This window comes from Ursus arctos, unplaced genomic scaffold (assembly GCF_023065955.2).
Source record: "Ursus arctos isolate Adak ecotype North America unplaced genomic scaffold, UrsArc2.0 scaffold_6, whole genome shotgun sequence".
Lineage (NCBI taxonomy): Eukaryota > Metazoa > Chordata > Mammalia > Carnivora > Ursidae > Ursus > Ursus arctos.
In genome coordinates, this window is record NW_026623078.1 from 70496018 (window position 1) to 70517732 (window position 21715).

The 21715-nt window shown below is 54.1% G+C and overlaps 2 protein-coding genes across 5 annotated transcripts in view; one reads left to right on the top strand and one right to left on the bottom strand.

Moving 5' to 3' along the window:
* On the top strand, nt 1-18782 carry FAM83A (family with sequence similarity 83 member A). Of its 2 annotated transcripts, XM_026495474.4 has the most exons (4): nt 1-945; nt 8654-8821; nt 10445-10569; nt 18110-18782. In XM_026495474.4, exons 1-4 carry the CDS (start codon nt 466-468, stop codon nt 18645-18647), a joined length of 1311 nt encoding a protein of 436 aa, XP_026351259.1. In that variant the 5' UTR covers nt 1-465; the 3' UTR covers nt 18648-18782. The 2 variants fall into 2 exon arrangements, with proteins under 2 accessions (XP_026351259.1, XP_057163723.1); XM_057307740.1 differs by lacking the exon at nt 8654-8821 and having other exon boundaries at nt 41-945.
* The window catches only part of LOC113252759 (60S ribosomal protein L32-like), a 12103-nt gene continuing 6230 nt past the window's right edge, over nt 15843-21715 (bottom strand). Inside the window, exons 5-6 of one of the 3 annotated variants that reach the window (XM_057307742.1) lie at nt 19855-20116; nt 15843-16347 (exon numbers count right to left, since the gene is read on the bottom strand). In XM_057307742.1, coding sequence (XP_057163725.1) covers nt 15899-16306 — 408 coding nt within the window. In that variant the 5' untranslated portion in view covers nt 16307-16347; nt 19855-20116 and the 3' untranslated portion in view covers nt 15843-15898. Of the gene's footprint in view, nt 16348-17877; nt 18060-19469; nt 20117-21715 lie in introns of those variants that run through there. The other 2 variants (XM_057307741.1, XM_048212487.2) reach the window with 2 other exon arrangements.

Below are 21715 nucleotides of genomic sequence, written 5' to 3' on the forward strand. Positions count from 1 at the left end.
CAGCATCTCTCCCCGCAGGGGAGTTCTTGTCTTGAACCAATGGCGTTTGAACTGAGAGCACAGGAGGGGCTGAGGCCCCGGGAGCGCTGGGAGAGCCTCCCCGCTCAGCACGGCAGGCAGGCCGGGGGCTCCGGAGAGTTGTGCAAGGAGCGCAGGCCGGCTGCTGGGAGCAGAAGAGGCTCCCAGGGCTGAGTGTGCCAGGGCGTGACTGAGCCGGCCCTCCGGCCTGCGGGCAGGGCGGTGGCGCCCGAGATAAGCCAGCGCCCCGCTGTGAGGATGATTCCTGGGAGGTGTTGCTCTGGACAGAGGTAAATGGCTCCCTCCGAGCGGGCGTGAGGGGTGGCAGGTGGAGGCTGGGTGCTTCCCGGGAGCGCTGAGTGCTCCCCGACCCCGTGCTGTGGCCCTGACATCAGGAGGAGCTCAAGCCACGGCCTCCTGCCCACCACGACTCAGGGACGGGGCAACATGAGCCGGTCGAGGCATGTGGGCAAGATCCGGAAGCGCCTGGAAGAGGTCAAGAGCCAGTGGGTCCGGCCGACCAGGGCCGATTTCAGCGACAATGAGAGCGCCCGGCTGGCCACAGACGCCCTCTTGGACGGGGGTCCCGAGGCCTACTGGCAGGCACTCAGCCAGGAAGGTGAGGTAGACTTCTTGTCCTCGGTGGAGGCCCAGTACATCCAGGCCCAGGCCAAGGAGCCCCCTTGTGCCCCGGAGCCCCTGGCAGGGGCAGAGGCAGGCCCCAGGGGACTGGACTCCTGCTCCCTGCAGTCGGGCACCTACTTCCCCGCGGCCTCCGAGGGCAGCGAGCCGACCCTGTTGCACAGCTGGGCCTCGGCCCAGAAGCCCTACTTGAAGGAGAAGTCCAGCGCCACCGTGTATTTCCAGACAGACAAGCACAACAACATCAGAGACCTCATTCGCCGCTGCATCACCAGGACCAGCCAGGTATGGGTGCCGGAGCCTGTGTCTCCTGGGCCGTGGGGGACAGGGTGCAGGGAGGAGTGGTGCTGGTGGAGGAAGGAGAGGGGCTGGGTCCTGCTCCAAGGCATGGAGCTCAGAAGACTGGGGCTGAGGATGGAGTCGGGGTGCTATTCTCTGACTTGCCCTGGATCGCTGACTTTCTGATCCCGCCCGCCACAGTCAGGGTGCGGACCACCACCACCCGTGCCTGGAGCTCCTGCAGTAGCTTCCCGCCTGTCCCTCCTCTTCCGACTTGATCCCCACCCACCGGGTCTCCCTGTTGCCGTGGTGCACTTCCTCTATACTCACGTCCAACTTGGTGCCCTCCCTGCTTAGAGCCCTCCATGGCTCCCAATTGCTCACAGCGGGAAGAACAGATTCCTTATGGCTCACAACCCCTCCAGCTCCTCTCCCAGTTCCTGTCACTCAGTCCGGAGGGACCTGCAGACTCTCCAGCCCCCCTTGCTCTGTCTTCGGGGCTGTGAATGTGCCGTTCCCTCGGCCTGGGACCCCTTCACCTTCCCTGCTTTTCACCTGACGAAGGCCTCCTCCTTCCTCAGGACTCAGCACCCAAGTCCCTTTCTCAGGAAGGCTCTCTTGAGCTCCCCCTGGCTGGGCCAGGCCCCTCACTTCTGTGGTTCCAAATGAAGGGGCCAGTCCACTGGGCCACACACTTTTCCCTTGTCCTCTCAGACTCAGCTTAGACCTGTCTGCCCACAAATGGCCGGGCACCCCCCTGAATCCAGCTGGTGGTCAGTAGGCAGAGAGAAAGTTTCTCCCCAGAGTATTTATGTTTTAATATGTGACTTTAGAAGAAGAAAAATAGGGGCGTCTGGGTGGCTCAGTCGGTTAAGCACCTGCCCCAGGCTCAGGTCAGGATCCCAGGGTCCTGGAATCCAGTCTTACATTGGGCTCCTTGCTCAGCAGGAAGTCTGCTTCTCCCTCTCCCTCTGCCCTTCCACACCACTCACTCTCTCTCTCTCTCAAATGAACATGTAAAAGTTTTTTTAAAAAGAACAAAAATATCTCATGACCAGAGCTTGGCCAGTAGCATTTCAGGCATGGTGATGGGCATCTGGTCATCAGTTCTCCCATTGCCTCGGGATCGAATCACCGGCCAGGGCAGCGGCTTCCTGCTGCAGCTGGGGAAGGGGGGGGTGGCTCGAGCTCATTCTACCCCAGCCTCATAAAGTGCAACAGGCTTTGAAGGCCCCCTCCTCCCTCCTGAAGCTGTAGAGGGACAAGAGTTGAGTCGAGAAAGAACCAGCTGGTATTTAAGCTTGTTTTCTGCTAGGATCCCAGGCTCCTGACGGAATCCCCTCTGAAGTTCACTAATGTGAAATCTTAAGGCTCCAGAAAAAGCCCGGCTGAAGGTGGAGAGGCTGTGTGTGGAAGGGGAGGGAAGGAGTGGAGTTCTGGAAAATTAAGTGAGGTTACAATGGCAGGGAGCATTGGCTTTTTGAGCCTCGGGGTTGTTTCGGAGCCGTTTTTCCTGTTTCTGTGACGGGTCAGCAGTAGGAACTGGCAGATGGGCCGAGGTGGGCAGCCAGGAGTGCCCGCACTGCAGCCAGGAGTGCCCGCACTGCCCGGGGCTGACCGCGTCACCCACGGCCAGTCTTTTGCCCTCCACGGGCCTCAGACTCCACGCTGGAGTAAGGCTAGCTCTGGTCTCTGTGTGTGAAGCTCAGTGCCCTGCCCAGGGGTAGAGGCCAGTGGTGTTGGGGAAATTCTCGAAGCTGTAGCTCTGACCGTGAGTGAGGCTCCCTGGAGAGGAGCCAGCTCAGGGCTGGTGAAGCAATCCCCCTGCTGAGTCCGTCCCCCACCCCTCCTCCCCACCCAGCCAGGCTTCCCTCCCTCTGTGGCCCCAGGCCCCTGATATCCTTTGTTTCACCAATACTGCATGTTATGAATTTAAGATGACACTTAAGAGCCTGAAGATTTCACCTAAAAGTAAGAAGGTGGTGACCACCTTTTTGGGGTGAGTCCCCTTTGCCATAGTCCCCACCACGCCCTCTTGTCCCAGGCCTGGATGAGCTTCACCCACCTTGTTGTCTGTCAGGCCCCTGCAGGCAGAGTTTGTGATATGCCTCACACACACACACACACACACACACACACACTCACACACACACGGGCTTAGGGCTGACCTGCCCCCACAGAGATGCCAGGGGGGCTGGAACCTTCACAGGCTGTCCACGGAAGCAGGCTGTGCCCCCTGCCTCCCTGCTCAGACCCGAGGGCGGCTAGGTTTTCATGTTCCCCCCCATGGCTTCAGACTCCTGAGAGGAAAACAAACAGAGCCAGCCTACTCCGTGTTTTCCAGGCCAGTTTCCACTCCCTGAACTAGCAGGAATTCTCCCTCTTTCGCTCCATGCTCGCATTCCTTTATTCCACAAAGCTTAATTCATAGCCAGGCCCTGCACCCAGGATGGCAGAGCAGAACAGGCGGCCTCCCTCCCTCTGGGGGCTCCTTGCCCCCGCCTGCCTGTGAGGGGAGGAGAAGAGGCCATGGGGTGGGAGGCAGCCCTGGGTGTGAGCAACCCTGTGCCTGGGAGGGGAGGACAGGGTGACTAAGGTAGGCTTCACGGAAGAGGTGACCTCTGAGCTGAGTCTCAGAGGCTGAGTAAGAGTTGGTCAGGCAGAGAGGGAAGGGAAAGGGATTCCAGGCAAAGATCAGGAGGTGTGAGAGGGCTGGGCGTCCCGCAGGTGGGAAATGACTGGCAGGAAACAAGGTTTTGCTCACAGCTCCCTAGAGGCAGGAGGCGGAGCAGGCCAGGCCCGACCACACAGGAAGCACCGGGTGGGTCCGGAGGCAGAAGGGGCCAAGGGAATGCGTGGGCACAGGCCCTTATGGTGCTTTTGCAGGGAAGAGGGGGCAGGCAGGCCAAACAGCTTAAGACTGGCTCGTTGGTAGGGGCGACTGGGTGGCTCGGCGGTTACGCCTCTTGCCTTCGGCTCAGGCCCTGATCCCAGGAGCCTGGCACGGAGCCCCGAGGTGGGCTCCCTGCTCAGCGGGGAGTCTGCTTCCCTCCCTCTCCCTCTGTGTTCATGTGCTCTCTCTCTCTCTCTGTAGCTCTCACTGTCAAATAAATAAATAAAACCTTAAAAAGAAAAAAAAAAAAGGATTGGTTAGTTGGAATAATGTCAGCAGGCTCTGGGCTGTAGGTGGTCCCTTGTTGCCCAGGACCTGGCCCTGGGGTCATTTAGGGCAGGGGGACGGTTGGCTGGGTGTGCCTATCACAGGCTGCACTCCGAGGCAAGGTGTTAGCTGTCTCCATGAATCAGCTGGCCCTGGATGGCAAAGCATCGTAAAATCTGGAAACAGCAGGCTGAATACATCCTGCGAGTGTGGTCAGGATCCCCCGAGGGTTCCGGGATACTTTCAGCAGGCCTGGGAGGTCATGCCCTCTCTAACTGCTCCTCTGTGTGAGGCCAGAGATCTCCCTATGCCCCCCCCCCCCATGCAGCGTAGAGAAGCAGATCAGAGAAGCCTTCTGTCTCCTGGTAGGCCAGATGGCCCAGAGATTTGCAAAACTGTGAAAGAACGCGCTCTGCTCACCACACGGTGCTGTTGCTATTGTTTTGGGAAAACAAAGGAGCCTCAGCACAGAGAAGAGAAAGAGGCAAGAAGAGAAGTAGAAGCAGAGAGTGGGGGATGGCGTGAAAGTGTCCCGGACACGGTTGGCCCCCACCAGGACCCAAACCCCATCTCCCCTCCTCCACCCTGCCATTCCCGAAGCAGCGGGGTTTTCCAGCCCCAGAGGAGCTCACATCTGTCTGCCAGGGGGTGAGGGACTCTCAGCCAGGATTCGAGGTCCCCACAGGATGACCCTTGTCTATGGGTGTTGCCCCAGCAGACCGGCATCCCCCTGGCGAGGCTCCTGGGTCTCTCTGCCGCTCAGACTCCCAGAAACGGCCTGCCAGGCTGGGCTTCCTTTAGCGAAGGGTCATGGGGTCGAGGAAGGACTTCCTTCTTAGCCAACCCCACCCCGACATGCTGGTCCAGCGGATTGGCCTACTTTATTTCTTTTTTATGCTGGCGTCGGCACTAATTTTAATCCTCTTCCATAACCTGGGCTAAAACATGCTTGCATGGTGTTATTCTAACATTATTCATACTTGCTCATAAGGCATATAAAAATCCTAGTCATATTTTAGCTACAAACTAGAATAAAAGCCTTTACTTTTTGCACATGGTTTCATTTATATTATCTGGGCTCAGGGTTAGATGCAGCTTGAATGATAGCTAATGCTGTATTTTTGAGCAGTGTTTTATCGGTAAAGAAACTGAGGGTAAGTGACTTGTCCAAAGGCACTCAGCTCATCGCCAGTAGCGCCAGGGCTGGAGCCACAGTTCGCTAACACCCCATAGAGCACTGTCGTCTGGACTGTGTGTGACTGCCTCCATATTAGTGTCCCAGGGCTGCTGGGACAAGTTACCACACCGCTGGTCGTTTAAAAGGAGATATTTATTTTCTCCTAGTTCTGAAAGCCAGACCTAACATGAAGATGTCAGTTGGACCCTCCTTGATCCAAAGTCTCTTGGGGAGGGTCCTGTCTTCTTCTTCTGGCTTTTGGTGGCTGCAGGCATTCCTCAGCTTGTGGCCGCCTCACTCCAGGCTCTGCCTCTGTCTTCATGTGCCCCCCACCCTTCTCCCTGTCTCTCCTCTGGGTGTCTTTTACAAGGACAATTGTCATTGGATTCAGGGCCCACCGGAGAATCCAGGATGATCTCATCTTGAGAGTCTTAATTGCACCTGTGGAGACTTTTTCCAAGGGAGATCATGTCCACGGGTTCTGGGGTTAGGCTGCGGACACATCTTTCGGGAGGCCGTCATTCATCCCCCGACACCCTGTAAGGTAGCACGACCACGCAGGGGACTGAAGAGGTTATGGGCCTTGGGTCAATCCAGCTGGGAGCCAATCCCAACATGTGGCCAACAGGATAAACCTAGACTGCATCGTGAGCCTGTTTTTCCAAGCATCCCTTCAATTACAAAGGGGTTATTTGCAAACATGGCCCCTTCTCTGTTTTCGTCTGTCACCAGCCCTGTCTCTGGGAAGCAAGGACTCTCTGGAACACAACCAGGGAGGATTTGCTGACCTCCTGGGGAGAGAGAAGTGTCCTTTTCACCTATACCGCCCTCAAGGAGGAAGCGTTTCTCTTCCAGCGGAGAGGGTCTGGGTTGTTGTTGGCACCGAAAGTTTAAATGTGTAGAGACAATCATGTGCTAGCCGGGCCATGGTTCTAAAGGAGCGGGGCCTCCCTCTCAGAACATCTTTTCTTTTTTTGACTTCTAACCTGGGCAGTTGCTTCTCCTGTCCAGACACTCACATCATCTGGGCAGGAAGTCAGCTCCACGTGGGTACCAGACATCTCCTTTGTCTGTTTCAATGACGTCGTCCTGGCTACTTCCCAGATGTTGATGGTCCATACAGCTATATATCTGTATATACACATATATCTGTATATACCGTATATAGAGAATTACTATAAGTATATAGTAATTATTAGAAAAATGGTGGAACATTATTACAGGTAATGTTGAAAACTATCCTAGTGCCCAGTCCAAACCTGACTGCTGGTTTGGGCTTTGTGCTTGCTTATGTGTCTACACACCACTTTCCCTCACTGGTAGTCATATGGACAGACTATCATTTTGTGCTCTGTTTTCCTTTTTCCCTGAATTCATTCATTGATAATACACCTGTGTTGAGCATGGATCATACAGCAGTTTTGCTTCAACATTTCGCCACGTCTCACAGTTTTTATGTGACCATTATAATTATCATTGCTAATGGCTGCCATATCCACTTGTCATTAGGCCATGATTTGGGTATTAGGACAGACTTCTGAATGGGTGACAGCCGTCTAATCCCGCTCTAGTCCCACTGTGTGGGGGTCCCTTACAACCGAGCAATTCTCAGACACCAGCTGGGTGTCCCAACCCAACCCAGGCCAGTCCCAAGCTCAGACTGGAGACTCCAGCGACCCCCTCCTTGGGTTTAATCAATCTGCTAGAGTGGCTCACAGCAAAGAAAAATGTCGCTTTCTAGATTACCAGTTTATTATAAGGGATAGAACTCAGGAACAGGCAGATGGAAGAGATGCACAGAGCAAGGTATGGGGAAGGCATGGAACTTCCACGCCTTCTATGAGCACTCTGCTCTCCCCAAATCACCAGCCCAGAAGCTCTGAACCCATCCTCTTGGATTTTTCTGTGGGCTTCGTGACTGACAGGTAGGATTGATTACATCATTGGCATTGGCAGTTGATTCAACCTCCAGCCCCTCTCTCTTTCCTTGGGGTAGAGGGGTGGGAAGGACAGAAAATTCCAACCCTCTCTCTAATCACTTAGTTGGTTCCCCTGGCAACCAGCCCCCATCCTAAAATCACCTCATTAACATAACAAAGGACCTTTATCGCTCTCGCTCGCTCTCTCTGCTCTCACCACTTAGGAAATTCCAAGTGTTTTCAGAGCTTGGTGCCAGAAACAGGGATAAAGACCAAATACACATTGCTTTTTATAAATCAAAATACCGTGGGAAACAACCCCAAACAAGTTTAGGAAGAGGAGCATTCATTGACATCTACAGTGGGAAGGTCAAGGGTAGGACTGGCTTCGAGAATGACTGAAACCAGATGTTCGAATGATGCTGCTGGCAATGTGCTTGGTGCTGCTTTCGCGGGGGCTGACTTCATTTTCAGGCAGGCTGTCCCCACGTGGCGGCAAGATGGCTGCTAGCAGCTGTAGCTCTTACTCTACCAGCTGAGCAACCTCAGCAGCAAGAACACCTCCTTCCGTCAGTCCCAGCACAAGTCCAGGGCCGGCACCCATTAGAATAACTTAGGTCATGTGAGCAGCCCTGGACCAGTCTCTGTAGCCAGCGGGGGATGCTGTGCTCTCATTGGCCTGGCCTTGGTGATGTGCCCTCCCCCGTGCCCAATCCGGCGCCTGGCAGTGGCCCCGCCCAAACCACATTGCTTGAGGAGGGGAGGCGGTTCCTTAAAGTGAGAGTGGGTGCTACTGGCCAGAGGAGGGGTGGGTTCTTGGCAGGCAGGCAGGCATACACAAGTCTTCCCCTTTGCTGGATTTCTAGGGCTCTCTCCTCCCCAGGATTCTGTTATGATAGAGGAGGCAGTAGCTGCTGGCAGAGCAGGACTCCCTTCTCCATCCCACTGGGGCAGCTCAGCCTTGTCTAGTCTACATTATAGGGTCTCCACAGGGATTTTGTTAGAGGCAGTATTCCGTGGCTTAAAAACACTTGAAAACCAATGGCCATCGAGGGCCTTCGAGCTCCGCATGGCTGAGCAGCCATGTCGGTAAATCCATCCCTCAGCTCTGAACCTGCCTGACCACCTCCCCTTGTTCTTCTCTTCCCCTCCTTGTGCTCCTTCTCTGCCTTTGGCTCCTTCCTCCCCTGCATGCGACACTGCAACAGTGGACCGAGAGGCCAGACGGTATGTGGTTGGGCTGGACAGATGGGGTCAGGGAGGAGGCCTCCACTCCAGCTTTCCCTCGAATGCTGCCCTGGCAGAATCCCGCCCCACCTCCAACCTCCTGCTTTCTCCTCCAGAGCATCAGCAATGCGAATGGCTCTCTTAGGCCCAGCGAGACTCAGGAAGCTCAGCTGAAACCAGTTAGCACCTGGCCCCTGACTCTTTTGTTTCGACCCCTCTGCCCTGGCTCAGGTCCTGGCCATCCTGATGGATGTGTTCACGGATGTGGAGATCTTCTGTGACATTCTAGAGGCGGCCAACAAGCGCGGGGTGTTTGTCTGTGTGCTCCTGGACCAGGGAGGTGTGAAGCTCTTCCAAGAGATGTGTGACAAAGTCCAGGTCTCTGACAGCCATCTCAAGGTAGGGGCCTCCAGTGAGCACCCAGAAGGCATTTTGTATTAGGATAGGCTAGCTTACGCCATGTTAACAGAAGCCCCCACCCCCATCTCAATGGCTTAACGTAATGAAGGTTTATTTCTTGCTCGAAGTCCCAGTGTAGGACAGACAGCCCCCACATCTTGTAGCTACACCATAAGGAGTACATGGCCTCCAAGATGGCAGCGGCAGGGAGGGAGAGAGCAGGAGGATGCCGCAGGACCTGACCCGGAAGAGATTTCCATCATTCCTGCTTACAGCCCTTTGGCCTCACGAAGATGCATGGGGGCTGGGAACCCAAAGGAGCGCCTGGATATCTCGTGAGCAGCACTGTCTGCTGTGTATGCTTCTTGTCCTCCCGGCTGAAGGAACCCCGTGGCCACACTTCCCAAGCCAGGGCAGCGGCCATGGATAGGACTCCAGGGCCCTAACAGGAAGCTGATCCTCTTGGACTGAACCCAACTCCCCACTGACTTCTTTCTTCTGGCAAGGAGAAAAGAAACCCAGAGATAAGGGTTCATTTAGTCATGTCAAATTTATGGCAGTGAATTCAAGGCCCAGTGTAAAAGCACCCCGTGTTTATGAGCAGGCCCCACCGTCTGGAGGATGGGTGGGCCCCTTGGTGACTCCACTCTCACTCAGTCAGGTCAGCCTCCGGGAGACCCCACCATCCCCCCTTTCTCCTGCCCTTCCTTGCCTCATTGCCTGGGACATAGCTGAGTTCAGGCACCTCCCGGAGCAGTGGGCCTCTGGTCCTGTGATCACTGGGTCTGCTTGACCTGGATCATAACAGGTGCATAGAGTCAGCACAGGCCACGCCATGGCCCACACTGGCCACGCCTGCCTGTTTTCTGCCCATCAAGGGACGGTGGGATGTGGCCCTCCTCTCAGCATGTCACAGAGCTTATGGAGAGGCTGGGAATTGCTGTTGGAAGCATTGGGCATCCTCTTCCCAGAGCCTGCCCAGCCACCAGGGACATTCCCGGGATCCCAGCAGTATCCTCCTTTTCTCAGAGATCCCCGTGCTTTACCCACCTTTTCATTTCTCTAGCCTCCCAAGGGTTCTGGCTGATGAGGGCTGGGCCAGCAGGTGTTCCTGGGTGGGGGAACGGACAAACGGGGCCATGATTTGGGTTGTGGACACACCTTTCCTTAGGACAATCTAGGGTCCACCGAGGTCTCCACAAAGGTAGCCCCTCCGGCTGCACTTTCCTCTGACCAGCTTGGGGTCAGGGACTCAAGTCACTAAAGCCACTGACAAGGCAAGGCTGGGCTTGCCAGGCCTCTGTTGTCTCTGGGAGCCTAGACGGAAGGCTCCATGGGCATTAGGCCCTTGTCTTTCTTCTGTTTGCCTCTTTGTTTAAATCCTACCATCTCCCTTTTCCTCCCTCCCCACCCCCCGCCCCGCCATGACTCAAATCATGTCAGGACAATGAAACAAATTTGGAAAATTCAGCCAAGGGAAAAATAAAAATAGCTGATGAGCCTGTGAATTAGAGATAACCCCTGCCTGTGTCTTGCTGAGCGTCCTTCTGGATGTTTTCCTAGGCACACGTGTATCTGTACGTACGTAATTAGTGAGCGACGCCTTGACTCTCCTCCCAACAGAACATTTCCATCCGGAGTGTGGAAGGAGAGGTGTACTGTGCCAAATCAGGCCGGAAGTTCGCCGGCCAGATCCAGGAGAAGTTCATCATCTCGGACTGGAGATACGTCCTGTCGGGATCGTACAGGTGAGCACTGGGTTTCACCTGCCGAAGGCTTCGAGAAGCGTAAGGCTGAGCCTGGCGCAGGGCAGCCCCCGGCCACTCAGGCACTTACCCCTCCCAGCGGCTCCCAGAGTGCTGCTCCGGCCGAGCTGGGACTTCACCACATACATGAGGCTGGAGGCAGGACCAGCCTGGGCAGAAGGGGGGACATCTGGACCCTTCGTGGGGTGGGGGTGGGGGCTTCAGGGCAGAGAGGCACTTCCAAGTTTCCCTTCAGATTGCAATAGGACACAGACTCTTCTTTTTCCCTCCTTAGCTCTCTCAGGCATAATGGTAAAGCTATGCAATTTGTTTTGGGCTGTGTGTGTATGTGTGTGTCCTATTTTATTTTCAGAAGTGTGTCCAAATTCCATGGGACCTAGGGTGGTGCTAGGGACTGGCCGCGACAGCAGCCTAAGCTAGAAGTCAGACAGCAGAGGTTCAATTCCTGGCTCTGTAGCTTCCTGGCTGGGCAACCTTGGGCAAGTCACCACACCTCTCTGTTCCTTCCTTCATTCGACAGCTATGTAGAGACCCACTGGGTCCATACCAGGCATGCTTCAAGGCTGGGGTGCCCCTCTGGAGCTCAGTCAATGGAGCATGTGACTCTTGATCTTGGGGTTGTGAGTTCAAGCCCCATGTCAGGAGCTTGAGATTACTTAAGTAAAAAAAAAAGAAGAAGAAGAACCAGTACAGAGAGAGAGAGAGAGAAAGATGGGGGGAGTGGAGGGGGCCTGGGAAAGGGTGGCTGAGCTAAAGTTCCCTTTGGCTCCCCTCTGGGTCTGTCTCTCCACCTTATCCTGGGCCTTGTTTCTGCAGCCGCGCGGCGGGCCTGTGATGTCTAGCTCACAGACTGCACCGGAGCTGAATGAGGTGCTGTCCGTCTGCAGGGGCAAGAAGCTGTTTCGTAGCTCCGCTGTCAGGAGGGCCTCTGAGACCGGGCAGTCCTGAGGGGACACCTCCATCTTCCAGGGGTCACTGAGCCCCAGGTGCATTTCCACCCACAACTTCCTCATTGTTTTGCTTCATTGGGGCACCTGTGCAGCGGAGCCCGTGTGCTTCTGGTCCTTGGGCCCTGCATCCAGCACTCGCGTGTTTTGTAAGAGGCTGAGCTGCCCTCCCCAGGTGGCCAAAGCCACCTTTTCAGCTTTTATTCTTTCCTTGGAGACTGACAAACACCTCTGGGCATCAAGCCATAAGGCTGCAGGTGGGAGCTCAGCCTCAAACCCCATGTCAGGACTTGAGGCCTCTGACCTTGACCTCTGACCTTATCTAAGCTGCCACTAGACCTAGCTCACCACCAGGATGGGAAGGGTCAGGTCTCTGTCTGGGCAGCTGTTCCAGACCCAAAGACCCAAGCCTGGAGTCAGGGGCCCACCATAGCTGAGGAATTCTCTCTCATTCTTTTATTATTGTTATTATTATTATTATTATAGGGAAATTCACATAATCTAAAATTAGCTATTTTAAATGTGTAATGCAATGGCATTTAGTACATTCACTGTGTGTGCAACCGTGACCGCTATCTAGTTCCAAAATATATATATATTTTTTAAAGATTTTATTTATTTATTTGTCAGAGGTAGAGACAGCCAGCGAGAGAGGGAACACAAGCAGGGGGAGGGGGAGAGGAAGAAGCAGGCTCCCAGCAGAGGAGCCTGATGTGGGGCTCGATCCCACAATGCCGGGATCACGCCCTGAGTCGAAGGCAGATGCTAAACGACTGTGCCACCCAGGCGCCCCCGAAATATTTTTATCACCTCCAACAAAACCCCATATCCACTATCTGGGGAGGAAAAACCTCTTTTTCCTATTACCCTTCTAGGTCCTCTGGCTGGGGCCTGTACATTGGACAAAAGATAGATTAACAAGAGAAAAGCATATGGATTTATTTGTAAGTTTTATGTGGCGTGGCGCCTCCGTAAAGAAATGATCGTAAGCAATGGTTAAGCCTGAGCATTTTTATATGAGGTGTGATGAAGAGTAGAAAGTCATGGAAAGTTGTGGAAAATGTGGTGGGGCCAAAGGGTATTAGCTAAAGGTAGTTACTGGGGAAATGTAGCGAGGCCTATTTATTCGGATCCCTCCTATCTTTGGGGACAGAGAAAGAAATTCTGAAAGGAAGATGCAGAGGAAGGAGAGTGTCTCCTCTTACTTTCAAGCAAGAGAAATATGCCTCTTCATTTTCGTCTGTATTTGCCCTTGTGGAGCTCATCATGCCGGGGCGGGGGTGGGGAGGTGGGTAGCTTGACCTTGGTTGGGGCAGAAGGAAGCAGAACTAATCTTGCTGAGCTTTGTGTCAGGCCCTAGGCCAGGTGTGATCAGACCTTTAGGAAGGATTTAATCCCCAGGACAACACTTTGAGGGAGGCATTATTCTTCCAATGGACAGTTGGGGGAACTGAGGCATGGATAAGGTAGGTGATTGACCCAGGGTCACCGGCTTCCTTGACGAAGCTCTCCAGCTCTCCAGTGCTTTCTGGGCTTGTCATCCTGATATGGGAGGTGCCAGGAGGAGGGTGGCAGTGGGCTTGAGGACATGCAGGGCCATTCCCGAGAACTGAAGAGTCCCCCTCCTCGACAGAGGGCGGGACAACTATAAGTTGGTTTGCACTCAGCAGTCAGAGGTGATCTGTTTGCCAGCCTTGCAGAAGACGCTTCTCCCCGGGTCTCTCAGGGTTGTCTCCAGTTAAAACAAAACACAAGTCTCCATCCCATTCTTTCAATGCAGCTGTCCCTGGACTTCAGATATTTTGGCCCCGGTCATATACAATTCTTCCAAGCTGAAGAGCTCTGTCCACATCTTCAGCTGAGGGGTGGGGGTGAGGTGGGGGGGGTGTGCATTTCAACATTCAAGCTCTCGTAGAAAGTCTTACCCAGCACAGACACTGCGACAGGTACAGGGGACACAGCGCTCTTCTCAGTTATCAAAAAACTGGGTGAATGGCCACAGAGCGGTGTGGTGTGTGCTCTAAGATCGGCCTAAGAAGGGAGGTGCCCTGGGGTCACCCAGGAGGGAGCCCCCACTTCTGCTGTTGGTGGGGTTGGGCCTTGGTGGGCGCAGCATGAGAACCTAACTGACCCTGCATCCATTCCTGCCCTGACCTGCACTTTCACCTCTGGGCTTTCTCTACCGGGAACAGAAAGACTTTTAAACATAAACCAGATCAAATCACTTGCATCCTTAAAGTCCTTCCATGCTTGTCACTGCTCCTAGAGAAGAAAAAAAAATATGCTTACCATGGCCTCTGTCTCAGCAGGCTTTTCCTTCCTTTCCAGTGTGCTGTAGCCACACTGTGTTCCTCCAGGTCGTTCATGCTCTTTTAGGCCTCGGGGCCTTTGCACTTGCTGCATATTCTCTCTGCCGGAGAGGTCATTCCTGCTGTGTTATCCTGCTAACTCCTTATAGTTTCCAGATCATCTGCTAGAGAGCCTCTCTGTGGACTTGTTCAGCTAAGATTGTAAATATGACGTCAGAACCCAGATTGGGTCTGTTTTCTTCTCTGTTGCATTCCTGGCATGAAGTACAGTTCATCCAGTGCCTGAACATTATATATGAGCATAATATTTGCTGAATGAATGAATGAATGAATAAATGAATGAAAGTCCACGGAAGGTCTGGCCATAGAGCTTTTCAACCTCTGTGCATCATTATCAATTAGCAGGATATGAAATCAATTTAGTGGATGATGCCTGGAATTTTTTTTTTTATAATGAAGTAGGATAGAATAAATGTACTGAGGGCACACCGAGGTCAGGAGTGTTCTGGAAACTGTCGTGTGGTGATGTATGTGTTTGTATATGTGAGTAGTCATGACGTAAAATGTATTTCTCCAAGATTAGCCAAGATAAGTCTGAAGAAGAACAGGCAGGGAGGACAGCCCTGCCCCAGATTGGGACGTGTCACGGAGCTGGAGTAATCACAGCAACGTGATGGACCTGGAGGAGGAGCGGGCAAGCTGACAGATGGCACAGAGCAGAAAGCCCAGAGACAGACCCGCCATGATGGGGCATGTCAGAGCGGTGGGGAAAGGAGAAACTGGAAAAAAATAATTCTCCACTCAGAAAATTGGATTCCACTTCACACATACACAAAAAAAAAAAAAAAAATCATCTTCCAATAGATTAAAAGGCCTGAAATGTCAAAAACAAACTTTAAAACTCTTAGTAGAAAAGAATAGATGAGTATCTTTTAGACCTTAGGATAAGGATTAGGTGTCTTAACACAGACACCCCTCTTTTAAAAATACATTATTTATTTATTTGAGTGACAGAGAGAGCGCACAAGCAGGGCGAGGGGCAGAGGGAGAGGGAGGAGCAGACTCCCCATTGAGCCGGGAGCCCGACGCGGGGCTTGATCCCAGAACCCCGGGATTATGACCTGAGCTGAAGGCAGACACCTAACCAACTGAGCCATCCAGGTGCCCCCAGACATCCCTGTTTTGTGTTAAACATAACACAAAAAAGCCTTGACTATATTATATAAGATTACTAACTCCGACTGTATTGTGGTGAACTTCGGTTCATTGAAAGATATCTGAAAGAAGTGAAAAGTCAGATTACAGAGTGGGAGCAGGTTTTCATGATGCCCTGACAAGATTAGTGTCAAGAACCACAAAGAACTCCCGTGAATCATCAGAGCAAAGCAGCACAAGGAAGAGCTGGTGGGAGGCGTGAGCGGGCATTTCAGCAGAAGCAAATGTGTGTGAAAACATGAAGAGGTGTTCTGCCTACTCAGTGACCAGAAAAATGCAGATCAGGCTAGAATGAGTTGCCACTTTATACTTTTTCAACTAGCAAAAAAATAAGACCGACAACACCAAATGCTGGACATATAGGATTTTTTCTACATCGCTGAGGGGACTGTAAGTTGACAGAGTGACTTTCAAGAGAGTTTGCAATTTTCTCCTAACGCTGACTATTCACCTGGTTTCTAATCCAGCAGTTCCACACGTAGGGGTATTTCCAAGAGAGAGTCCACAGGACAGTGAAAGATATGTGTACAAATGCTCATTATAGCACTGGTCACAACAGAAATACCGCAGAGCAACCTGAATGCCTGTCAGTGGGCGGATGGATGAATAAACCCTGATCTGGCTGCCAGTGGAATATTCTACAGCAGTCAAAAATGAATGAGGTACAGTGACAAGAGAGAACACGGATGAATCTTAGCAACATAATATTAAATGAAAAAAACCCAAAATATTACATATATGTTAAAAACATCTAATACAGTTTCTTTCCAGAATACATAAAACATTTTTTTGTAGTTTTATGGTTTTATTAACACAAATATGACATGCACAACAAGCTGTCTATTCATTTTCTTCACTGCGCAGCCTGGCATTGGGATTGGTGACTCTGATGGCCAGCTGGGCTGCTCTTTCCACAGTGGCTTTGCGATTCTTGGAGGAGACACTGTGAGCGATCTCTGCACGGTGAGATTTGTTGCAGGTCAGCAGCACTTCCAGCTCCTTGACACTGTGGACCAGGAACTTCCGGAAGCCACTGGGCGGCGTGTGCTTTGTTTTCTTGTTGCTCCTGTAACCAATGTTGGGCATCAAGATCTGGCCCTTGAATCTTCTGCGCACTCTCTTGTCAGTGCCTCTGGGTTTCTGCCAGTTGCGCTTAATTTTGACGTAACGGTCTGATTGGTGCCGGATGAACTTCTTGGTCCTCTTTTTAATGATCTTGGGCTTCACCAGAGGTCTGAGGGCGGCCATGATGCCCAGTAACCGATGGCTGCCACCGCCGCAGGCAGCGCCTAGGAAGAGCAAAACATTTTTTTTAACAGAGAAAGGAAAGTATGGGAACTATGACACAGGATTCAGGGTGATGGCTGCCTCTTTTGGGGGGACCTGGAAAATAGGTTGCTGGGAGGGACCATATGGTTAGATGCTAGCTTTTAATTTTAGGTGGTGGGTTCATTTGTGCTTATTATATTATTTAAAATAACTAAGCAAATAGCCACATAAGTTAAAATGGGCCAGCAGTGGACCAGTCATGAGAGCGGCTCTTGAGCCAAAAATTGTGACAAAGTCAGTTTCATGTATTAAGGGCCAAAAAGCAATAGAAATGACGTGTATTTCCTACCACGGGTGGTCATCAAGAAAACGTAAACGCTAGGGCATGGAATGGATGGCCATGCAGGGTGTGAAGGAGGGGAACCCCAGCACGGTGCATGGGTGCACGGGGGCTACAGGGACACCAAGGGAGGGTGCAGAGGCCACCGGGGTGTAGGGCACAGGGGGCGTGGGAGTGAGAAAAGTTGCCAGGGCACCCTTGGACCTGTTTTGTTGCGTAAAGCATGCAGTTGCTTGGCCTAATCTAGTCTGATTCCAAACAACACAGGGCAACTGACTTCTTAGTGTAGCCAAGAGTCCTGCTGTGCCCATGTTTGCCGCCTTCCCTGTCACCTGGCTGGCCCTAGGCTCAGCATCAGCTGCTCACCTCTCTGGTGTGTGTGGGTGGCTCCTGGGTGGGAGGGGAGGTTTAAACAAAGCCTCCTTGTTCTTCCCAGGATTGGCCCAGCCTTGCTTGGGCCCCACCCTGCCTCACAGAGCAGGACCTTCGGTGGCAAGGCCGGTGGTTGGGGAGGGGGGTGCTGAGACCTTTGGGTGGGGGTCATTCCTGTCCCCCACAGTGACTGTGTCTCCCTCTGACCATCCTGCCACGTTGCCCTCCATGCCTGGGTTCCCATTATTAGGAACCGAGGAATCTCTAACCTGACCCTTTTGGTGGGTCTTCTGTGCTGTCACCAGGCCTTTTCAAGGGTTTTGGGTGTGTGTGTGTGTGTGTGTGTTTCGGGGGGAGGTTAATGAGGAGACTTTTCCATCAGAGATAAAAAGGAATTTGGTTAAATGAAGGAATCATAGAAAGCAATGCATAAATGCCTTCAGCATTTTGTGTTCATTTCAAACCAGTAGATGGAGGGAGGGCTGAGGCCTCTGCCCACCTCCCGGGGTGTCTGGGCACAGTGCACTCAAGCTGTGCCATTCCCCTTCCTGCGGGCGGCCTTGTGTCCCTCCGGAAGAGCATGTGACTCTCCCTCACGTCCCCCTGAGGAGCAGCCTGTGTTTTGCAGCTGCCTTGCCCAGACCCCCCTTTGATTAGAAGAGGCAGGTGTTCCCGCATTTCACAGGGGGCTTCAGCAGCTAGGGGACTGTCAGCACAGAGTTGGGGACACTGGGACTCAGCTGTCACTTAGCCCTTCTGGGCTTGGGGGGGGGGAGGAGTGGGGCACCAGAAGGGATCCCTGAGGCCAGAGATTCAACCTGGTGTCTCTCTTGGTCACCTGCAAACATTTGCTGGTTTTCGAGCTGAGCTGCAGTCTTGCCATCTGTGAAGGGGGTCCCAAGGTCGCCCTCCCGGGGTTCTGCCGTGATGAAATGAGCAGGCCAGAGGAGCAGAGGGCTAATGTTAAGTCCTTACCTCCAGCCCTGCCATCAGCCTCCTTCCCCCAGGGGGCCTGCAGGGGCTGGGCGCGGCCACCCCACTCCCACCCCTCACTCTCCTTTCCCCTGCAGCTTCACCTGGCTCTGCGGACATGTCCACCGGAACATCCTCTCCAAGTTCACGGGCCCAGCGGTGGAGCTGTTTGACGAGGAGTTCCGCCACCTCTACGCCTCCTCCAAGCCCGTGATGGGCCCGAAGTTCCCCAGGCTGGTGGCACCCCTGCAGCCCAGAGCAGGCCGCAGCCCCCCGCCTGGCCGCCTCAGCGGCAGTAGCCGCTCTGCCAGCGACCACACGTCCTCCAACCCCTTCAGCAGCCCCTCGATGGGCAGCAACCCCCAGAACCAGAGTTTGTCGGCCTCGTCGGGGCCCAGCAGTCCCCTGGCCCCAAACCCCCCTCTGCCTCCCAGGCTGCAGCCCCACCATGGCCCGTGGGGGGCCCTGAGCCCACAGGCCCACTTCTTCCCCCTGAGGCCCCACGATAGCACACCAGCTCCCTACAGCAACCTCAATGCCTACAGGCCCACACGGCTGCAGCTCGAGCAGCTTGGCTTGGTGCCCAGGACGGCCCACATCTGGAGGCCATTTCTCCAAGCCTCCCCTCATTTCTGATGGGTCGCTTCCCCCAGCAGCCCTCCCCAGGGCCGGGCTGGGCATGCCTGGACTGTCTGGCCCAAGGACCCCACCTCAGTGACTAGCAGCCTGGAACTTCCTTCCCTTTGAACTAAAAGTGCTTGGACAACCTCATTGCCTGTGTTTGTTCCCAGGCCTGCGACCATTTACCTGCCAACACCCACCAGTCCCGGGGGTTCCCTCTCTAGTTTGGTCAATGGAGCACATTCCATAAAGTTCCAGGGAGGTGGGGGAAGGGAGCTAGAGCTAGAGGACAAAAGCATGAAAATAGAGTCCTATTCTTCCAGAGAGCAGCCAGCACTTTAATAATAATGTTTCCTGACTCTCTGTAATGTAAGACGGGGCAGATGAAGCCCGTTTTACATATGGGTAAACTGAGGCACTAAGACATAGATTGTGGATGTGACCAAGGTACTCCTGTTTCCCAATGCCTGGGAATGGCCCACTTCACAAAAGGTATGGGAACATCCGGGATGTTTCTGGGAAAGGCGGTAAAGGCATAATAGTGAGGTACCCCTGGGCCCAATGAATTAGGGATAAGGCCCCAGAATGTGCCACTCTAAGCTGTGTGGGGTCGGTTGCAATTGTAGCCCCCAGGGATGGGGCAAGCCAAGGTGTCTAGGGGGTGGAGTTGGGCAAGGCGGTTCATCAGCTCAGGTTCTGTCTTGAGGGAGCCTTGGGCTGGTCTCAAGGTCCCTGAGTCTGGGCCAGTCCCAGGGGCTTATGGTGTCAGGATCTGGGAATGGCCCTGCAGCAGTGCCCAGGGCAGCCCGAAGCAACCAGGGAGGGTTCAGCATTGACCTTGTGGCCCCTTGCCATCAGACCCAGGGGCCTCCGTCTGGCTTGTTGACACCTGAAGCAAGGATGCGGGGCTCTCACAAGCGCCATCATTCATTCACTGTCAGATTCACAGCACGCCGTCTGTCCTGGAGGTGGTCCCAGATCTCGAGGGTGCAGCCTAACTGGAGTAGAAGGAATACAGCAAGCACAGGGAAGGCCAGGCAGCCCAGGCTGGGGAGGTTAGGGGACACTTCCCAGTGAAGTGACAGTTAAGGAGACCTAACGAACAAGGGCATTAAAGGTGGAGGGAGGGCTGGGACCCAGGCTGTTTGGCCTGACGGAAGCAGGCACAGAAGCCCCGCAAGCATCTTCCTGTTTCTATGACCTCCTCCTGCCACCAGCTCACCTCAGCAAGTGTCTTCCTGCTGCTCGTCTCTGCTTCAGCAGCTTCGCCTTTGCCATGGAGGGCTGGGAGGACACAGCCCTTCCTCCTGTTGGCTTCGGAACCCCAGTAGCTCATGGCATCCCAAGTCACGCTCTCCGGAGGGCACGTCCCTTCAGCCCCTTCCTGTGTTTGTCCAGTGTTTGGCAAAGGCAAAGGTGTCTTTGCTTCTGTTTTCTTTTAAATAGTATTCCTGTCCTCATTTCACTTTCTTCCTCCTTCGTTCCTGAAAGTCCAACAACAAAAAAACCCCTTTGGTTCCTGAAGTTTCTTTAAACCCCAGCCCCGATGTGCTGTTTCCCTGCTGACCACTGTAACAAGGTTAGAACAGGCAGGTGCTGCTGAAGGTTCTAAACTGGATTCCACAGTCTGCGGAGGAAGCTTCAGGAAGGTACAGCTTGCCAGGGACCAAGAGCCCCCAGGCCTGCTCTGCCTCGGCCTGCATCTGGCCTAGTCCGAGTGGGGAGGAGCAGCCCTCCTGCCCCCAGTCACCCTCCACCAGCCAGGTTCCCCCCCCCGGCCCCCCGCGGCCTTCTTAGGGGCTCACAAATATTGCTTTTCCTGCTCTGGACACCTTGTCGCGTGTGACCCCTGCCTGCTGGGAAGTTAGCCGCGGTTTGCTGTGGCTGGCACACTGTGAACAGAAGTGTGGAGAGTCGCTTCCAGGCATAAGCTTTAAGAGCCTGGGTGCAGGTGGCCATGGAGGAGCACGCCTCAGATGGAGCCCCCGCTTCCCACCAGCCCAGATTCCCAAGAGACCGTGGTGAGCAGGACCCCCCACTTTTACCCGCCGACCCCGCCGTGGATAAGTAGTATGAGCCAGAAATAAACCTTTGTTGTGTAAGCCAGAGATTTGAGGTCATTGATTACTGCACCATGAACCAACCTAGCCTGATACGAGGTTGGGACCCACTCACATGAGGCTGGGCCATTCCTTTATGGGCCTGGATTCCCAAGGGCCCCCAGCCCTGGGCTCTCACCCCAAGACACAATTTCCACCAGACAGCAGGAGGGTTTTACACACATGGCAAGGGGGTGACTGAAAATCCTGACAAATCCTTACCCAAGCTTCCAATCCTCCCAAACCCAATTCTGCTCCGGGCTAGAATCACACCTGCACCTGCCTCGCAGCTCTGCTTACTGGGGACTGTCCTAGACCTACGGCCTCTCTACCACAGCGCGGAATTCAACAGCAGCAATGCGACACCCACCCTGGATGTGCTGACCCCATCTCGCGCCAGGCAGAGACCCAGACTCACGTCTACCCCGGAGAGCTCCAAAGTGGGCCGACGCGCGACACCCACGCGAACCACCCCCATGAAGAACACGAGAGAATGGGAGAAGCGGTACGACGGTGTTGTCCAGGGGGCATGGCGGAGCGGGGGTGGTTCAGTTACGGCCCCCACACCAGGGATTAGGGATCACATCATCCTCCACTAGGATTACCAGCCAGGACCGACTGGAAGCTAGTCCCCCAAGCCTCTCCTGGAATCATCTGTTGTGTTCATGTGTGCCCCAGACGCTGCTCTTTTAGCTCCCTACCTGCACCGGAAGAGCCCAGAGGCCGGGGATACTCTGCGGGCCCCAGGGGCCCTGACCGCGGTGCCAGGCTGGTCCCAGCGCACAGTGAAGCCCGCTGACGGGTCAGGGAGCTCTGCTCCTGCAGGGACACGCTCGGCGCGACGACCTCCCCCGGCTCTGCGCTCACCCTGCCGTGGCTCCCCGCCTCCACCCTGCTGGCCTGTCACAGAAGTGCCGAGCCCCAGCTTCAAACGCTTCCTTCTCTGGACCTGGTCCAGGAAGTTGTTGGACACGGAGACACTGT

Excerpts from the sequence above, each read along its gene's own strand:
- FAM83A (XM_026495474.4), top strand. The coding sequence starts at position 466 with ATGAGCCGGTCGAGGCATGTGGGCAAGATCCGGAAGCGCCTGGAAGAG. Across the intron at positions 8,822-10,444 it reads TCTCTGACAGCCATCTCAAG|AACATTTCCATCCGGAGTGT; the intron begins GTAGGGGCCTCC and ends TCCTCCCAACAG. Across the intron at positions 10,570-18,109 it reads GTCCTGTCGGGATCGTACAG|CTTCACCTGGCTCTGCGGAC; the intron begins GTGAGCACTGGG and ends TTTCCCCTGCAG.